Genomic DNA, 20,158 nt, shown 5'->3' with positions numbered 1-20,158 from the left:
TGAAATAGTATCAAGTTACATTTCGTTTTGTCAAGACATGCTTATACCTAAGAAATCCATCTGTGTTTGCTAATAATAAACCATGGGTTTCTAAATCTGTCAAGGCCTCTATTAAACATTGCTTATAACCAAGGAGACGCTCAGCAGTACAATGAGTTAAGGAAGCAAGTTAAAAAAGAGCTTAAACTTGCAAGGTTCTCTTATAAAAATAAGGTTGAAAAATTACTGAGTGCTGGAAATGCCAGACCTGCATGGGAAGGAGTGAAAAATATGATGGGAATGTCATCAATAAAGGACACTGTCTCACTTAATGAGAAAACTGATTTGGACCTCTCCAATTACCTTAATGTGTTTTACAACAGATTGATGTTCATAATTTTAGTAAGGAGGTTTCTGTTTTTAAAGATGTTACTCTCGGTCCTCCTACTGTAATAATTGATACAGAGGCTGTGAGGAAAGCCTTCTGTTCAATTAATGAGCGGAAAAGTCCTGGCTCAGATGGCATTGGAGGTAGGCTTTTAAAAAACTGTGCTGAGCAGTTGGCAGAGATTTTCACTTATATCTTCCAGTTGTCTCTACAGTTATATTGTGTACCTCATCTGTGGAAGGAATCAATTATCATTCCCATTCCAAAAAATAAATCCCCAAAGGAATTGAATGATTTCCGACCTGTGACACTTACCTCATTAGTGATGAAAACCTTTGAGAAATTGGTCAAGACATCACTAATGGATTTGGTACAAGACAAACTCGACCCTCTACAGTTTGCTTATAGACCGGGTGGAGGTGTTGATGATGCCACTGGGGTACTTTTACATTTGGTTTTCAAGCACTTGGAGGGAGCAGAATCTTTGGTTCATTTACTTTTTGTAGATTTTTCCTCTGCATTTAACTGCATTGAGCCTCATGTGTTGGCAGATAAACTAATGAACCTTTTTGACTTTGAACCGAGCACTGTTAGCTGGCTTCTGGACTTTTTAACTGGGCGATCCCAGCGCGTTAGGGTGAATGGGCAGCTGTCAGATGTTCTTTTCTCCTCCACCGGAGCACCACAGGGATGTGTTCTGTCTCCTCTTTTATTTGTTTTATACACCAATGACTGTCAGAGTAAATACATCAATTGTCACATTGTTAAACTTGCTGACGACTCTGTCGTGTCACTTTTAAATCAGGAAGACCTCGAGCATGGTCCTGTTTTATCAGATTTTATTGACTGGTGCAACACATCCTTTTTAGATATCAGTGTGATCAAAACCAGAGAAATGGTTATTAATTTTGGCAGGTCACTTTCTGTTCTCCCTCCAGCTGTCATAAATGACCAGTGTGTAGAGCGGGTCCAAGAGTACAAATACTTGGGGACCATCATTGATGATAAACTGTGCTTTGAGCCCCAAGTGGATGCAGTTTGTAAAAAAGCCAACCAGCACATGTATTTTTTACGGAAGCTTCGGAACTTTCATCTGGACACTTCCTTTATGAAAATATTTTATTCATGTTTTATCAAATCTGTTTTAACCTTTTCTTACATTTGTTGGTTTTATTGTTTATCCATCAAGCAGCAAAATCGTCTTATGGACATTGTGAAGGTGTGCTGTAAAATCACCAGAGGCTCACTTAATGATCTTAATGAAATTTTTAAGGTCAGATGTCTTAAAAAGCTGAGGCTATTATAGCTGACCCTCCTCTTTGGCATGAGTTTTCACTGCTCCCATCTGGCCGCTGTTATGTTGTCCCTCGGTGTAGAACTAACAGGTTTAAAAAGTCCCTGATTCCAAATGCTATTCCCTGTCTCATTGCACATTTGTAAATGTTTTAGTTGTACTGTTGTTGTGTTTGTTTGAGTTTGTAATTACTGCTGCAAACAAATTGCCCCATGGGGACAATAAAGAAACCTTGAACCTTGAAACACACGCACAAATAGAAAACCCCCAACTTTATTATCCAGCCAGGCCAGGAAATTTATCTTTGGTGTCCAGTGAAAAAGTATCATAATGCCACCAATACAACGCGTAAGTCCATTGTTTTGAAAACCGTCTCCGAAATTGAATTAATCATATGGTATTACAGTGGCAGGGGTGGTGGCCAAGTGGTTAGTGCAGTTGAATTCAGTGCAGAAGGTTCCCTGTTCAAACCCCACCCCTGTGACCTTTTTGCCATGTAATGTGGAGTTTCATCAAGAAGGGCATCCAGTGTAAAACTTGTGCCAATTCAGCATGCAGATCCACCTTGGATTTGCTGTGGCAACCCTGAGTGAAAACAAGGCAGCAGCCAAAGAGACTTACTTTATTTGGTATTACAGTACAAACGTTCACGTTACATGTGATTTAGGTCTAACTGTAGAAATAATCTTGTAATTTAATGCAATGGGTGGGCTACATTAAGCTATTTATTAAAATAAATAAATAAAGGTTTACTCTTTATTAAATAAAACCTCCTCTTACTGTCAGACAGGTTTGAATAATTGCTGCAATTAATCCTGCCCGTGCAGCCTTGTAGCCTTGGGCACCTGACCAGAGAATGTTTTTAAGAAGTACAAAGTGCATTGTAGCCAGTTACCATATTTATCCTCTAGATTACTCTGTTTGTCATTACACTGTTATGTATAAACATAGGACCACAGTGGTGTGTGGGAATACTCTAGAAACACTATGATCTGCAGTGAATGCGTCTCTGGAAACTGATGTTCAGCGTGTGCCCAAAATGTCAGAGGATCAAACTGTTATTTTTCAGCCTGTAATTTGTGGTGTTGCATAATTGTGTTGTTTCTAATGCCCCCCCTCAGTTTATGAGATGAGAATATTAATGACACTTGTCAGCATAATGCAATCAAACATCACTGTGAACAACATCCTTCAAAAGAGATTACAAATTTAATCACATCCTCTTAACAGAGTCATAAACTGAACATGCTGAGCTTGACAAAGATAGTAAAAAAAAAAAAAAGATGCAAATTATTGATTGAAGTAAAAGGATTAATAAATGGAATAGTTTTGACTGTGTTCAATGTTTGGTCTCTAAAGGTCAAATAAGGTTGACATTCATTGAATTCTATGACATATGTTACCCTGTAACATGATAACTAAGCGTGACAGATGGTGCAAACTATTCCTTTTTAAAACCCCATTAACCCACACAATAATTTGCATCACTTTTTACAAAAATTTGAGCAACTAACTTTTGACCCCTGTACAAACTGAAACTGACCTTTGTCACCATTTTTGCCGTTTTTACCCCATAACTCCATAGAATTCAGTCATAGATAGTCCAAACTATACCTTTTTGGAATCGATATGATCAGACAAATAATACACTGTATTTCTCGGTATGATTGGAGCATTTTTAAATTTGACCTCTGTTTAATTCTTCATTGACCCCTACCTGGCTATAACTACTACCCTAGGATGGCTATTATTTTGTGTAGGCCATGGTACACTGAGGCGGGATTCTAAGTGTTGTTTCGTCCTCTTAAGTGGTACCGAAAACCTGCTTGGCCCATGGACTATTTATAAAAATTTATTTTGTTTTTCCTTGTTCATCTTTCCCACCTATTGTGACACTGATGTCTCTGGGTTTATCCACATAGCCCAGTCCTCCACATGCTTATAGTAACTTCTCTCTCTCTTCCACCCCCCTCTTGAGGTTTTTTTTTTTTTGCCACAGGTTTCCTCAGGTTACACTGCAGTTGCATCAGGAAGGGCATCTGGCATAAAAAACCTGTGCCACATACCAATGCAGATCTGGCTGTATCCGCTGTGGCGACTCCGAATAATGTAGGAACAGCTGAATGGACAACAACGGGTTAACACAGCAAATCTGATGTGGATCTACATGTTGGTTTGGCACAAGTTTTATGCCGGAGGCTCTTCCTGACGCAGTTGCATATGACATGGAGAATGGGCATGGGTGGTCTTGAACCAAGATGCTTCTGTTTTTAATGCAAGCGCATTAAGCACCTCAAAGACAAAAATTACAAATTGTTGTACAGTTTAAACACAGCAAAAAGGTAAACAATGAAATAAAACTACAGCGTATACGCTATTCACGTCATACAGAAGAATAACAAATGATTTTAAAGTAAATTAAGAGCATTCTCTATTCTAAACAGTAGAATAGTGATTGGTTTTAAGATGGACTTTAAGTGATTGTACTGAAGCAAACCCCCGAGCATCTGCAGGCTGATCCATAACGTTAGGAGCCTGATAAGTAAACACATATTGCCTGCTGACTTCCTTTTTAACCTTTGGAATACAAAATAAGCCTGCATCCTGGGATTGCAAAGGGGCGCTTGCCGCATATGACCTCATAATATCTATTAGATATGAAGGTCAACTGTTAAAAATTTTATAGGTCTGCAACAAAACATAAAATTTGACTCTCGCCTTCACAGGACTCAATGAACAGAGGCCAAGATGGGACGATGTGTTAAACACCAGCAGTCGTATTCTGGATCATCTGAATAGGCCTTGTTGTCTTTGGGACAAACCAGAAAATAAGACATTACATGAGGGCAACTATCAGTCTCTCTCTCTCTCTCTTCCCCCCCATTGGCTGTGTTTGTTTAACCATTGTTAAAGCCTACATAGTGTTTTAGCACAAAAGCCTTAGGTAAGAAGAGCTGGCTAGCATATGCACAGACTGACAGACATACACACATTTACAACCCCAACGCCAATGAAGTTGAGACGTTGTGTGAAATGTAAGTAAAAACAGAATACAATGATTTGCAAATCCTCTTCAACCTATATTCAATTGAATACACCAAGAGCACTAAAACCACAATGGTTTTAGTGCTCTTGGATCTTAGTGCTGCGTTTGATACTGTGGATCATCTTGTTTTACTTGATAGGCTGGAAAATTGCTTTGGGATTACTGGAAGTGTTCTTGCTTGGCTAACGTCATACTTGTCCAGTCGTTCTTATTGTGTATAATAACACTACTTCTGGCCTTGGTAAAATGAAATTTGGGGTTCCACAGGGGTCTGTGTTAGGCCCCTTGCTTTTCTCACTTTATATAGCGCCCCTTGAGCATATTCTGTGGCATTACGGGATTGCATTTCATTGTTATGCTGATGTTACTCAATTGTACATGCCGGTAACTGCTGGTAATCTTGCTCATATAAAACCTTGGAAGATTGCCTTATATCTGTGAGAAGTTGGTTGTCTAGTAATTTCCGACTCTTGAATTCTGATAAGACTGAAATGATGGTTCTTGGTCCAGCCAGACATCGGCATCATTTTGACCAGTTGGCGCTTAATTTGGGTTTGTGTGTTGTGCATCATACGAACAAAGTGAGGAATCTTGGTGTACTCTTCGATCCTACATTGTCTTTTGGCCCCCACATTAGAGACATTACGAGGACTGCCTTCTTTCATCTGTGAAATGTGGCGAGGATTCATCCCATCTTATCTATGGCTGATGCTGAGACTTTGATACATGCGTTTATTTCTTCCAGACTGGATTATTGTAATGCTTTATTTTCTGGCCTGCCGCAGTCTAGCATTTGAGGACTTCAGTTGGTACAGAATGCTGCTGCCAGACTTTTGACACAAAGTAGAAGGTTTGACCACATTACTCCCATTCTGGCATCCCTTCATTGGCTACCGGTTTCTGCCAGATCGGATTTTAAAGTTTTATTGTTGGTTAATAAAATTGTTCATGGACTGGCACCTTCCTTCCTGGCGGACTTGGTTAAGCCCTACGTACCTGCGAGGCCCTTGCGTTTGCAGGGCGCAGGGCTTCTGTGTGTTCCGAGGATGAACAAGAAGTCTGTGGGGTATAGAGCCTTCTCCTACCGTGGTCTGACTCTTTGGAACGATCTGCCTGCTGTTATTCGGCAGTCTGACACGGTGGAGACTTTTAAATCAAGACTGAAGACCCACTTTTTTAGACTGTCTTATCATTAATTTGTGTTTGTGTTTGCTTTGTAATTTCTTTTTATTCTACTGTGTTTTATCTTTTTATTGTGCTTTTCTTGCTTTTAATTTTGATTTTAGATTAATTTGTGTTGTGAATTGTGTGAAGCGCCTTGGGGCGACTTTGTCGTGAGTTGGCGCTATATAAATTAATAAATAAATTGAAAAGTGTGTTTGTGTGTGTGGGAGGGGCTGGTCTAGTGGTTAAGGCGTTGGGTTTGAGACCAGAAGATCCTCGGACTGGAAAATCACTAAGGGCCCTTGGGCAAGGTCTTTAATCCCCTATTGCTCCAGGTGTGTGGTGAGTGCCTTGTATGGCAGCACCCTCACATCAGGGTGAATGTGAGGCATTATTGTAAAGCGCTTTGAGCGTCTGATGCAGATGGAAAAGCGCAATATAAATGCAGTCCATTTACCATTTATATATGTAATTTAAAAAAATGCATCATTTAAAAAAAACCTCCCTCTCACTTCCCCCTGGGGAGGGTATGTATGTTCTACCAGAGGCCTGGGAGTTTGAGGGTTTGGCGCAGTATCTTAGCTGTTCCTAGAATGCGCTCTTTGAACAGAGATCTCTGATGTGGTGCCTGGAATCTGCTGGAGCCAGTCTGCCAGTTTGGGGGGTTATAGCTCCGAATGCTCTTATTACCACTGGGACCACTTTGGATTTTATATTTCACATCTGCTCATTGGTACTTCTCATTTTCTCATGCTCCTTCTTTCTAATGTTTCTGTTGCTACATCGATCACAACTGCAGTTTTCTTTCCCTTGTCAACCACCACTAATGTCTGGTTGGTTGGCCAGAAGCTACTTGTCTGTCTGGAAGTTGAAGTCCCACAGGACCTTAGCCTTGTCGTTCTCAACCACCTTTGGTGAGGGTCTCCCATCCAGACTTAGGGACTTCTAATCTGTATGCGGCACAGATGTTCCTGTACACAATTCCCAACACTTGGTTCTGCCTCTCAGTGTACTCTGTCCCAGTTTGTATCTTTATATATCCAAGATGGCCACAAGCACATGTCAGCGTTTGTTTTACTCTGTTCTATTTTTGTCTTTGTTGTTCCAATAGGGTTTTAGGGGCTTTTTAAACAATTAGACTAATTTAATCAGTAAGTTTTTATTGTCCTCTTCTTAACGTTTCATAAATTATAAACATTGATCTATCTGTTGTCTTCGGACCTTGGGTTGGATTTTTGTGAGCTTGTGAGCTGCTGTTTGCCAGTTGCTAGGTCATCCACCATCAGTGGATCCTGTGTTCTACCCAACGCTTCTTGCCGACTCTCAGTACAATTTTGCTTGTGTTCTCCCACCATCCCTCTGCAGGCTCTTTGTCCTTGCTATCCTTGGGACTCCTTGCTCTGGTCTTATGGTCTTCTTGTCTTGCCTGTCCCGACCTACCAGTCTGTCATTGTTATTTTATGCTAATGCTGCGTTTACACATAACGACGACAAGTCACGAATGCCACAAAGTACACATTCTTGGCCGCTGATCATGAATGTGATTATTCGGGGCAGAGGTGTCAAGTGTCCTCGGGAACTGCTGCAACCTGTTACCACACGTTACGATTAATGGAACGTGTTGCTGGAGAATTATCAGGAACCATTACGCACGGTCAAGAATAGTGTTCCATGTTGTTGCGCTCTATTGCACGTAACAGCGTATCGTTAAGTTCTCTCACATTGTGAACAAGGTGAATTGTCTCCACACACACACCCATATTCATCCAACCGAATTCAGATCGCTCCACTTTTTCAGAACTTTGTGACTGCATGCATAGTTGGGCTCTGTGCCATGGAGTGGCACGGAGGAGGAGGAGGAGTGGCTTCATGCGGGTCTCGTCTCGCGCATTTTCCCAAACATTAGGCACATGCAGCAGGTGGAACAGCTGCAGGAGCGTGCTGAAGAACACTGACATTAGACTTTTAGCCGACTTGGTGTCAGCAATCAAACTGAATGCGGTGCAGCAGGGTTTAATTGTGCACGCGCTTCTTCCTCCGCCAGACTGGAGGAGGTGCAGAGATGTCTGGCTGCACGTGAGTCTCCTCTCGCTCCTCTGGTTGCTGGTTGCTCGTTCCTGCTCATCGGTTACAACAGCAGGTGGAACACCTGCAGGAGCGTCCTGAGTAGCTTCAGCAGGAACTGTGGAACGACATTTGGAGCCGAGTTTAATTGTGCGCATGTGACAGAAAACAGATTTGTCGTGGCGCGCAGTGAACTGTGACGCCGGGTTACAAGTCGTGTCAAAACTTGACAGTTTCCGTGTCACTTCGTAATAACGTGCGACAGTTTGGGCTCCAAGAACCATCACAGGAACCACTACGAACGTTGTCACGTTCTATTAAGGATCAATACTCAAGACGGATCAACACGCTCAGTTGCGACCTCCACGACGTGAGAAGAAATGAGGGTGGTGTGTGACATTCGTTGAAGATTTTTTTTGACAGGCAAAAACATGCTCCATGAATATCAAGAATATCACGCACCAACACGCACTATTAAGAAACCTATTCAGATGTGTTAAGTCACATTAAGAATGTCAGGAATGTGTCACGAATGACAGAAAAATGACATTCATAACGCGTCTTGGTTATGTATAAATGCACCTTAATGCAACACTAAAACCCGTAGAGCAGGTAACTCTGTGGATCAGTAGCTGGCCTGCCAGGCCCTTATTTGTAGACCTGGATTGGAGCCCACTTTCACTACTGGTCTGTGTCTTTGGACAAGACACTTCATCGGCATGGTCTCAGTCTACCCAGCTGTAAATGGGTACTGCCTTGTCTGGGGAGGTAACCTGCTTCTGACTGGCATTCATCCAGAGAAAACTATAGACTTTCAACCACTTCATGCTACGGAGTTGAGAGATAAGCACCAATGGGTCTCGACCTCTATATCAGACTGACGTCTACGACACAAAACCTTACCTGGATTTAGCTTCTTAGCTTTGCAGTCTCCCTGTTTATGTTACTGGATTTTGGTTTCCAGTGTTTCATGGATTAAACAATTTGTGATGAGACCGCTCATTAGTTTCTGATGCAAAGTGGGTACACAGTGTCAACAAAACATGTACAGTGACCTTTTTTTTTTTTTTTAACTCTGGTGTTCATCTCTGTTGAATTTCAGCTGCCTGTGGTAGCTGCTACTCCTTTGCCACAATGGGAATGCTGGAGGCCCGCATTAGAATCCTCACCAACAACAGTGAGACACCCATCCTCAGCCCCCAGCAAGTGGTGTCCTGTTCTCAATATTCTCAAGGTGACAAATTTGAGCTTTAAAAAAAGCAATCTACAGAGATCATGAAATATGTCTGAAATGTCTTGCTGCTGAAGAACATTGATCATTGTATAAAAAGTGACTCGTAAAGATAACAAAAGGGCAGAAGTCAGTCCTTGTGCTGTATTATGAGACAACAAACACAAAATGCTGTGAAATGTGGAATAACAACAGTGTGTAGAAATCTGTTGGCTGCATCCTGAGTAATCAAATGAAATAAGTTTTGAGTTTTGCTATGAAAATCTGGCATTTCATTCAAAAGAACTCAATTTTTGGTAACAGAATAGATATTTACATTTATGTAACTAGTATTTTTTTTTTTAAGCCAGGGTGATTTAAATTCATAGCAACTAGGAGCTACATATCACTCTTTAAGAAAGCCAAGACTTACACTTGCTTTAAATTTTACACCTATAACTTGAACCACATTTATTATTTAACCTCTTTCTTCTTTAAGGTTGTGATGGCGGGTTCCCGTACCTGATCGGGAAATACGCCCAGGATTTTGGCATCGTTGAAGAGTCGTGCTTTCCATATGTGGCAAAAGATTCTCCATGTGATGTTCCTCAGAATTGCGGGCGTTTTTACACAGCAGAATACAGTTACGTTGGTGGATTTTATGGTGGCTGTAGTGAGGCGGCCATGATGTTGGAGCTGTTAAAGAATGGCCCCATGGCAGTAGCCTTTGAGGTATAATACCCACAAATGATCGATGCATTTGAATGACTATTGCTGTAGTTGTTGGCTGAGACTCTTGAGTTATTTTTTTGACAGGTGTATCAAGACTTCATGGCATATCACGGGGGCATCTACCACCACACAGGGCTCACGGACTCCCTCAACCCCTTTGAGCTAACTAACCATGCTGTGCTTCTGGTGGGATATGGCCGATGCGCAAAGACTGGCCAGAAATACTGGATTGTGAAGAACAGTTGGGGCACTCATTGGGGTGAGGAAGGATACTTCAGAATTCGCAGGGGAAGTGATGAGTGTAGCATTGAGAGCATTGCAGTCGCAGCCAACCCCATTCCAAAACTGTAGTCTGTAAACTTCAGATGTGATACATCACAGTAACACAACTGAAATTTAGACTCAACACCAAAAAATAATTAAGACGTTTGATTGAAAGATGTGAAATGTCAACATTTTTGATTGTTTTACATATACTGAATCAAGCACTGTGTGCATAATCAGCTAAAATTCTGTCCTTTTCACTTTTTATTTGAGTGGGAGTATAAATATTCATTGCCCCCAACCTTTCATTTAGTCTGCTGCATCAGAGATTCTAGATCAAAGGGACAGGTATAGACTCTATCCTGGAGATGTGCCTTAATTAAAAAAAAAAATTTTTTAATAAGGTATATGTACTTGGATTGCACAGTTTGTTTTATTCTTCTTTACCACTGATGGATGGGGCTGTTTTCCACGTGATGACTAATTACTCACATAATGTGCTTAATTGTGGCAGGAAAAATGTAGGGACATCCCTTTAAGAGTGTAAGATTTTTTTTTTAGCAGGAAGTTGATCAGGAGGTCGAAGCTCAGGAATCTCTGCGGTGTTATTTGTTCTTTGAGATCCAGGCATCTCATCTCGCTGTCACACTGCAATTTCTTGCTGCAGGTGAATTAAAAAGGTTGTCTTCTTCAGTTACATGCCCGTCTCACCCCTTCTTTAGCGAGGAGCTACGCGTCTCTACTGATTTCTTTGTAAGTCAGATCTCTTGATGGGGCTCTGAACTGTGAGACTTCAGCAGGAGCACTCACTCCTCTTTAGCATGAGTCTCCTCTTTCATCCGCTCACCTCTGTCTTAGACACTGATGCCTGTTGCTGCAGAAGCTCCTGCTGATGAGCACTTTTCCACTCTTTCTAATGTAGATTTAGCTCCTTTTCACTGTTATTGGACTGCACAGTGTAACTGATGGATGAACCGAGTGAGAGAGAAAGTTCAGACATGCAGCGAAGATATCCAGTTTTTATGTAGACGGCAGATTTTGTGGCATGTAGTTGATTATCCTACCTCTAGGATTGGTCTTCTCTTTTTGTTCACTCAAGGTGTTAAGCTACGTGTGAATCTTTGTGCTCACCTTTGCAGGAGATTTGCCTGTTGTCACATGTTACTGTTGCCCCACCCTAAGGTTAGGAGGATGGTACCTCGAGTAACAACGTTTGTTTCCATCGCAGGAGCTTGCAGGCCATTTTACAGGGTCCAACACATTTACATGTCTCCACCACAGAGATCACCCTGAAAGGTGATTTTTGGGGGCATTCTTCAGTGGTGAGATAATTCCCTGCTCTGCGTTGCTATTTATGAGCGGCCCTGAAAAACTGATGGGTGGAGCTAGATTCTGATTGGTCTTTAATGTACGCTGATGAAGAAGACACCCAGAAGCGCCAAGCCAACAGAATATGGATAGAGGAGGCAACAGATGGACTGACAGGGACATACAGGCATTGTTGGTTTTCTTTTTAACTTACAAAGTCCAGTGAGATTTTGTGTCCTTGAGGACAAATGACTCTACTTTGCTGCAAAAAAGTGTTGCAGCATGAGCCTGGTGGGTCTTGACCGCAATGGAGACATAGTAGCTAAGAAGGCCAATTATGAGTCAATCCTGCAGCATCTGGAACGTAGGTCAAGTTCTGTCAGTGGAAACAGTCCTTATACTGTCGTAATGATTAGCATAAAAGGCAAAAATGATACCACTTTATTTAAAAGTCAGAATAATCAGATGCAAAACTGCCAGTTCCAAATGTATTTCCAAATACTGTTTGGTTTACAAGTCCTAAAAGATATTTATATTGGACTTTAATCAGTGTTACGCACTTTAGATGAAGGGGTTTGTGTTGTAGAAGTTTGTGGAATTCCAAATTGATCACATCTGTGTATTTTAACAATTTATCGTTTACAGATTTCAACAAAGATAAGTTGGCTCGAACCAATCTGCTCTTTCCAATGCATTGTTGAAATCAAAGTTGATTTGTGTTTACTGTGACAAATGTCAAGGGATAAGTAAATTCTCACGTTAACATTTTAAAGGAAATTTGTAAAGGAGGAATTAGTGTTTTGTTTGCGTGTCTTGTGGTGTACTTTGATTTTTTTTCTCAGGGAAAGATGACAGGAAATTCTACTTTTTTTTTGTTGTTTTTCTCCTCACATCAAATTTAAGGCCTGACTGCCATATTTTTCTGTGATATCCTGCAGAGCATTTTAAAGGGATTTTGTAATCATAAGGGATTTAACTGTGCCTTTTAGACACATTTTTTTATGTCTTTCATTTAATAAAAAGGAAAAATGAACAAAGAGATGACACATTTATGTACTGCATATTCAGAGATTACAAACACATATGACTTAACTTTCATGCTTAGGAGAAATATGACTTTTATAGGAGTTTTTCATAGTTTAAATTCAGGAAAAGGACCATTTTAACACCAGTTTTTAGTGACTGCCTTCATACAAGCAACAGAGTATCAGTGTTTATCTCCCGATCTTTGATGTGAAAGCCAAGAAACTTTCTTTTGATATGAAACAAATGTGATCCTAAAAGGGTTCAGTGTTCACACGTCTGAAAGGTGTAAGCCAGATTTAATGTCCATTTACATGCACTGCCTCAAACATTGTTTTTATGCCTCTTGTAATTTACTTTCGGGGAAATAATAAAAGTAATTTGCCTGCGTGCCTGAAACGCTCCTATATGCAGACTTGTTACTGTGTTGGCAGTATTCCTGTTATGTGATTGCTGCAGTTTTAAGAGAATAAAAACTTTTGATTCTGGATTCATGCGAAAGAAAAGATAAAATGGTGCTGCTTTGATTTCATTTGATGGGACCTTCTTTAAAACAGTCATGTTATAGACCATGTCAGCAAGGAATTTTTTTTACTTGAGGACATCCAAGTATTTGGACAACTGAAGAAATATCCCACAGACCCTGAAGTGAAGCATACTGAAACATATTTTAAGTAAAGCCTAATGAAAGCCTGTTGCCAAAAAAAAAAAAAAAAAAGGGTGATGTTTGCCACACCCACTATGACATATGTCACAGAAGTAAAAGACCAGCTGTTCTAGTCCTACTGTAAGTCACTATGTTTCTGGATGTGTCTGTTTGTGGTGAACAGTTCCAATCTGAATGGAATTGATGATGCCACATTTAGGGCCTGATTTGCTAAGTTTGCATGTGTAAAAATGTGCGCAAACACTACTGCACTCACAAACACACCCGCATTCTAAGTTACTAATCGTGCACAATGAGGATTGCATCTCTTAATATGCAGAATAGTGCATATTGCCAATTATGCAATTTAGGGTTTGTCCATCTAAGTGCACAAAATTGTGGGAGGAAACATGCAAATGACTGATGCTTGCATGTGCAACTTTTTTTTTTTTATGTACAACCCCTGGCAAAAATTATGGAATCACCGGCCTTGGAGGATGTTCATTCAGTTGTTTAATTTTGTAGAAAAAAAGCAGATCACAGACATGACACAAAACTAAAGTCATTTCAAATGGCAACTTTCTGGCTTTAAGAAACACTATAAGAAATCAAGAAAAAAAATTGTGGCAGTCAGTAACGGTTACTTTTTTAGACCAAGCAGAGGAAAAAAATATGGAATCACTCAATTCTGAGGAAAAAAATATGGAATCACCCTGTAAATTTTCATCCCCAAAACTAACACCTGCATCAAATCAGATCTGCTTGTTAGTCTGCATCTAAAAAGGAGTGATCACACATTTGAGAGCTGTTGCACCAAGTGGACTGACATGAATCATGGCTCCAACACGAGAGATGTCAATTGAAACAAAGGAGAGGATTATCAAACTCTTAAAAGAGGGTAAATCATCACGCAATGTTGCAAAAGATGTTGGTTGTTCACAGTCAGCTGTGTCTAAACTCTGGACCAAATACAAACATGGGAAGGTTGTTAAAGGCAAACATACTGGTAGACCAAGGAAGACATCAAAGCGTCAAGACAGAAAACTTAAAGCAATATGTCTCAAAAATCGAAAATGCACAACAAAACAAATGAACGAATGGGAGGAAACGAGTCAACGTAGGTGACCAAACTGTAAGAAACCGCCTAAAGGAAATGGGATTTACATACAGAAAAGCTAAACGAAAGGCATTAACACCTAAACAGGAAAAAAACAAGGTTACAATGGGTTAAGGAAAAGCAATTGTGGACTGTGGATGACTGGATGAAAGTCATATTCAGTGATGAATCTCGAATCTGCATTGGGCAAGGTGATGATGTTGGAACTTTTGTTTGGTGCCTTTCCAATGAGATTTATAAAGATGACTGCCTGAAGAGAACATGTAAATTTCCACAGTCATTGATGATATGGGGCTGCATGTCAGGTAAAGGCACTGGGGAGATGGCTGTCATTACATCATCAATAAATGCACAAGTTTATGTTGATATTTTGGACAATTCAAAGGATGTTTGGGGATGATGAAATCATTTTTCAAGATGATAATGCATCTTGCCATAGAGCAAAAACTGCAAAAACATTCCTTGCAAAAAGACACATAGGGTCAATGTCAATGAGCAGATCTGATTTGATGCAGGTGTTAATTTGGGGAATGAAAATTTACAGGGTGATTCCATAATTTTTTCCTCAGAATTGAGTGATTCCATATTTTTTTCCTCTGCTTGGTCTAAAAAAGTAACCGTTACTGACTGCCACAATCTTTTTTTTCTTGATTTCTTATAGTGTTTCTTAAAGCCAGAAAGTTGCCATTTGAAATGACTTTAGTTTTGTGTCATGTCTGTGATCTGCTTTTTTTTCCTACAAAATTAAACAACTGAATGAACATCCTCTGAGGCCGGTGATTCCATAATTTTTGCCAGGGGTTGTAGGTTGAAAGAAAATTTAGAAAGTGTTGAGAATGAATTTTGTAAGTTTGTAACCATGGTGTTACAGAAGCGGCACAGAATTAAGACATTCTTTGTAAATGTCTGGCATATTTAACTTAATTTTGTGCTTGTTTCTTTTGCAATAAATGTCTCCTCTAGACCAAAAACCGACACATGTCGGTTTGGAACATCACAACTGTGATTATTATTCAAGTTTGCCAAAACAACATGCATAAAACAAGAATATAAATGTCTGAAATAGATTTTTTTTATTCTATTTTTATTGCCAGTGTGTTAACACAGTTGTGATAGAGTGCATGTGTAACAAAGTCCAATGTCCATGTAGGGGATGGATACATGGGGCTCTAAAGGGGCCATTACTTATGCAGCCCATCATCTTGTCTTTTTTGATTTAAATTAATTTATATTAAGTTGTAGCTGCTTTCGTTTTGAATTTAAGGAAAGTCATTTAAAAAAAATTTTATATTAAGAATCCTGATGTACTTTTTGTATTTGAAATGCCATGATTAAATTAAAATGTGTGAAATGCCAAGGTGTTGAATGCTTTTGCAAGCCACCGTAGATCTGAATTAAGAGGTGCCTTGCACATTAACTAAAGTGGCTGATTTAATTTCACTTTGCAAATACGGCCATTAATGCATCCAAAATCCTCATTTACATACTGCTGTCTGTGTCATATTGCCACCTGTGATCAATTGTGCATTTACTCTTTAAATCACCCTCTAAACGCCAGCACAAAGTGCAAAACCTTTGCCCACGCCATTTAGCGCTCATTATTTGGGATCTTAGTAAATTGGGTACTAATTGTTACATGACTGAGGGGAAAACGTAAGAGATATATGTTCTTCAAAACACTCAGATTGGCTATTTGGCAATACAGTATGTAGCTCCTGTTGCCCTATGCAAATTTATTTCAACAACAGATGCACATATAGTATGAAATCTAATCAAAATTATTCTATTTTTGCTGCTCAAACAACAGCATTATGCCTGAAGTTGGTTAGATTCAACAAGTCTTACAGTTTGACACCCATCGTGTCAGTTAAAACCCCATTTTAGTGGATAAAAAGACCAACGAAGTCCAGAGGCCCATTACTGCCAGTGTAGCAGCTTCTTCTGCATTGTGTTTTTGTCTTTTTCCACTCACTCCCCTCAGGATGCAAATTCATGATTGCAGGCATGGGAGGCGGACTCGCTGACCAGAAGGCTGAAATTCAGGACTCTTGGCCTTGTGGCCAGAAATTCCCTTTTTAGCTGTGAGGAGTGATGTTTATGGACTACTGTTGCACAGCAACTCCTGCTGCCCTCCGTCACACCACTACTTATCCCTGGAAACTTAACATTGCAAATTATAGGAGCAACAAGAAGTCAGGCCCACTGGACTGGTGGATATCTTTGTATACCATAGTGTAAAGTGTTTTCAGAGTCTGTAACTCTACCCCTGGAAAGGATACCAGTCCACTACAAGTCAGTACCCATTTACAGCTGGGTGGACTGCAACAATGTGGCAGTGTCTTGTCCACTGACAAACATCTTGAGCCAGATGGTCACTGCCCAGTTAACTTTTGAAGAAAGCCTGGGAATCAAACCATAATGTTAAGAATATATCTCTTCTCTCACTGAGGTACCTGCCAATTTGGGGGAATTAGTATAATTCTTAACTGCTGCCTTTTTTTCTAGGAGCGGACATTATCCTGTTTCCATCAAATAAAGCATTATCCTTTCAAATAAAAAGGATGTCATGGCTCTAATACTTGCTGTTTCACTCTCACTGGAGTGTTGCTTTAAAATCCTTTGAGAAGTTCATTGGAATTTTTTAAATTTGTGCTTTTTGTAAAATATGTATAAAACATTACTGTATTCAGTGTTCTCCAGTGGAATGAGTGATTCGGGCAGAGGGGAGTTTTGCATGCGTGTGGCCTCCTTGTTGGGGGCTGAGCTCCACCCCCCCAAAAAAACTGATTATGGACCCGCCCTGCTGAGAACAGTTCCAAATATGTTAAAATATAGTCGTAAAAAACCAAATGAATAAGTAGAGAATTTGCAGGCCCATTGTGTGTGTAAACTCGCAGCTGTATTCCATCTTTAAATTTGATTCAGTTTTGTTTCAGCCTGAGGGCTCAAATGCCAGCAGCATTCCCAGGACGCGTCACAAGGTCCGGACTGGTCCGCGCCCCTCCTCACCTCCCCTCCTCCTTTGACTCCCTGCTCACTTCATTTTTCAATCCTTTACTTTCGTCCCCGAACCTTCCCAGCACGGTGGATTCATGCTCGGCCCGCGCCCTCCTCGGTCGCCATGGAGAACAACCACCGTAAGGAGCGCCTCTATAAGATCCTGGTCATCGGGGACCTCGGGGTCGGAAAGACCAGCATCATCAAACGATACGTTCATCACAACTTCAGCCACAACTACCGGGCCACCATCGGGGTGGACTTCGCCCTCAAAGTGCTGCACTATGGCCAGGAGACCGTGCGGCTGCAGCTGTGGGACATCGCAGGTACGAACGCGCTTTTACGCATGACGCACGAGAGGAGCGCAAACTGTGATAAAGCATTTCACCAAAATGAAAGGCAGATGTAGACGTGGCTGAAGTAAAGTGTAAAAGTGTTTAGGAGCTTGAAGTAGGAAACAAAGTTTGATAAATGGATAAAAAACGAAATTAAGTAAATGCACGTTAGTGGCAAAGTGCTGAAAGCTTCGCATTTAAATGTTCTGCATAAACACCTGTAGGACTGAGTGAAAATATATTTCAGTGGGATTTCCACACTCAGACCTGAAAAAGTAAAACTTTGATCAGCTTTTAAAAAATTACTGTAATTTATCCCACCTGAATGTACGTATGTTTTCCTCAAAGCACATTTATATGTTGAAACTTTAAATTCTAAATCTACTTTTGAGAGAAAGCAAAACATTTAGGTATAACAATTTACCCTAATTTTTTTTACAAAGTTGGTCCAAGTTTCACTTTTTTCCAAGGAAACCACATGAACTTAACCTTGATTTCTCTTTATTTAAACATTACATGTCTTCTTCACAAACACACATGAAGTGTTATTAAAATCAGTAAGAACAATATTTAGATAACTCATTTTTCCAGCTGCCACTGAGCAAGGCAGGGTCTGTAGACCAGGCGTTGACCTCCCTGTGCTGAACTGTAGCTTCTAACTGTTCCTAGTGGTTTGATTGCCAAAAGGGTTAAATCACACAACTATCTTTGTTGTATGTGATGTACACTGTTAATCCAAACAAGTTAGCAGAACTCAAAAACACTGAGGCAATCAACTGCCACAAAATGTTTGTGTTCATAAACTTAAAAGTCAATTGTTCCCAGAACTTAAAAGTTTTAACTATATGCTACTTGTACCTCATTATTACAGTTAAATTAAAGTGATAAACGTAAGTCCCTTCAGCTGCTCCCTTTTTTTCACTTAGGTCCCCACAGCAGATTACAGGTGAATCTGCACACATTTTACATCAGATACCCTTCCTGATGCAACATTACATGGAGGACTGTGGCTTGAACCAGGAACCGTCTGCACTACTTAAAATTACTTAAAAGATTTAAGTAATTTTAAGTTTAAGTTGTGGTTAAGTTAAAGTTATTAACTTTAATTTTAAGTTATGCTCTGAAGTTTTGCTTACTTAACATACAATTCGTTGAAGTCAATCAAAAATTCTGAGTTTCATTTACTCAAAAGCAAGCCCATGTTACACAAACTTGAAATATTTAAGTAAGTAGAACTTTGAGTTTACACTACGTAATCTTTTTAATTCATTTGAACATTTGGGTTTACAGTGAATAAGTAAAAAGACACAATGCTTCTTTTAAAAATGTCCTAAAGTGTTTAGAAAATTTGTAAATTTCCCCCCATAAGTCTGATATCATTAAGGATTAATGCTTTGCATTAGTATAAAACCTCATGACAACATTCACTTAAAATCACTGATATAATCTTCCTGATTGCATTTACATTTTGTTCAGATGCAGTCAGATATATAAATACACTCAACAAAAATATAAATGCAACACTTTTGGTTTTGCTCCCATTTTGTATGAGATGAACTCAAAGATCTAAAACTTTTTCCACATACACAATATCACCATTTCCCTCAAATATTGTTCACAAACCAGTCTAAATCTGTGATAGTGAGCACTTCTCCTTTGCTGAGATAATCCATCCCACCTCACAGGTGTGCCATATCAAGATGCTGATTAGACACCATGATTAGTGCACAGGTGTGCCTTAGACTGTCCACAATAAAAGGCCACTCTGAAAGGTGCAGGTTTGTTTTATTTTATTGATACCAGTCAGTATCTGGTGTGACCACCATTTGCCTCATGCAGTGCAACACATCTCCTTCGCATAGAGTTGATCAGGCTGTCATTTGTGGCCTGTGGAATGTTGGTCCACTCCTCTTCAATGGCTGTGCGAAGTTGCTGGATATTGGCAGGAACTGGTACACGCTGTCGTATACGCCGGTCCAGAGCATCCCAAACATGCTCAATGGGTGACATGTCCGGTGAGTATGCTGGCCATGCAAGAACTGGGACATTTTCAGCTTCCAAGAATTGTGTACAGATCCTTGCAACATGGGGCCGTGCATTATCCTGCTGCAACATGAGGTGATGTTCTTGGATGTATGGCACAACAATGGGCCTCAGGATCTCGTCACGGTATCTCTGTGCATTCAAAATGCCATCAATAAAATGCACCTGTGTTCTTTATCCATAACAGATGCCTGCCCATACCATAACCCCACCGCCACCATGGGCCACTCGATCCACAACATTGACATCAGAAAACCGCTCAACACATGACGCCACACACGCTGTCTGCCATCTGCCCTGAACAGTGTGAACCGGGATTCATCCGTGAAGAGAACACCTCTCCAACGTGCCAAATGCCAGCGAATGTGAGCATTTGCCCACTCAAGTCGGTTACGACGACGAACTGGAGTCAGGTCGAGACCCCGATGAGGATGACGTGCATGCAGATGAGCTTCCCTGAGACGGTTTCTGATAGTTTGTGCAGAAATTCTTTGGTTATGCAAACCGATTGTTTCAGCAGCTGTCCGAGTGGCTGGTCTCAGGCGATC

General features: G+C 40.4%; 2 protein-coding genes across 2 annotated transcripts in view; both read left to right on the top strand.

Annotated features, from left to right (window-relative positions):
* Positions 1–12,968, top strand: part of ctsc (cathepsin C) — a 36,794-nt gene extending 23,826 nt beyond the window's left edge. The window contains exons 6-8 of the mRNA XM_034167748.1: positions 9,038–9,169; positions 9,645–9,877; positions 9,962–12,968. Coding sequence (XP_034023639.1) covers positions 9,038–9,169; positions 9,645–9,877; positions 9,962–10,228 — 632 coding nt within the window. The 3' untranslated portion in view covers positions 10,229–12,968. The remainder of the gene's footprint in view (positions 1–9,037; positions 9,170–9,644; positions 9,878–9,961) is intronic.
* A 4,290-nt stretch (positions 12,969–17,258) lies between these two features.
* Positions 17,259–20,158, top strand: part of rab38a (RAB38a, member RAS oncogene family) — a 42,565-nt gene continuing 39,665 nt past the window's right edge. Inside the window, exon 1 of the mRNA XM_034167746.1 lies at positions 17,259–17,558. Coding sequence (XP_034023637.1) covers positions 17,357–17,558 — 202 coding nt within the window. The 5' untranslated portion in view covers positions 17,259–17,356. The remainder of the gene's footprint in view (positions 17,559–20,158) is intronic.

This window comes from Thalassophryne amazonica, chromosome 4 (assembly GCF_902500255.1).
Source record: "Thalassophryne amazonica chromosome 4, fThaAma1.1, whole genome shotgun sequence".
In the NCBI taxonomy this organism is placed as follows: domain Eukaryota; kingdom Metazoa; phylum Chordata; class Actinopteri; order Batrachoidiformes; family Batrachoididae; genus Thalassophryne; species Thalassophryne amazonica.
The sequence above is the reverse complement of the archived record's forward strand: the minus strand, read 5'-3'. Positions and strand labels throughout refer to the sequence as shown.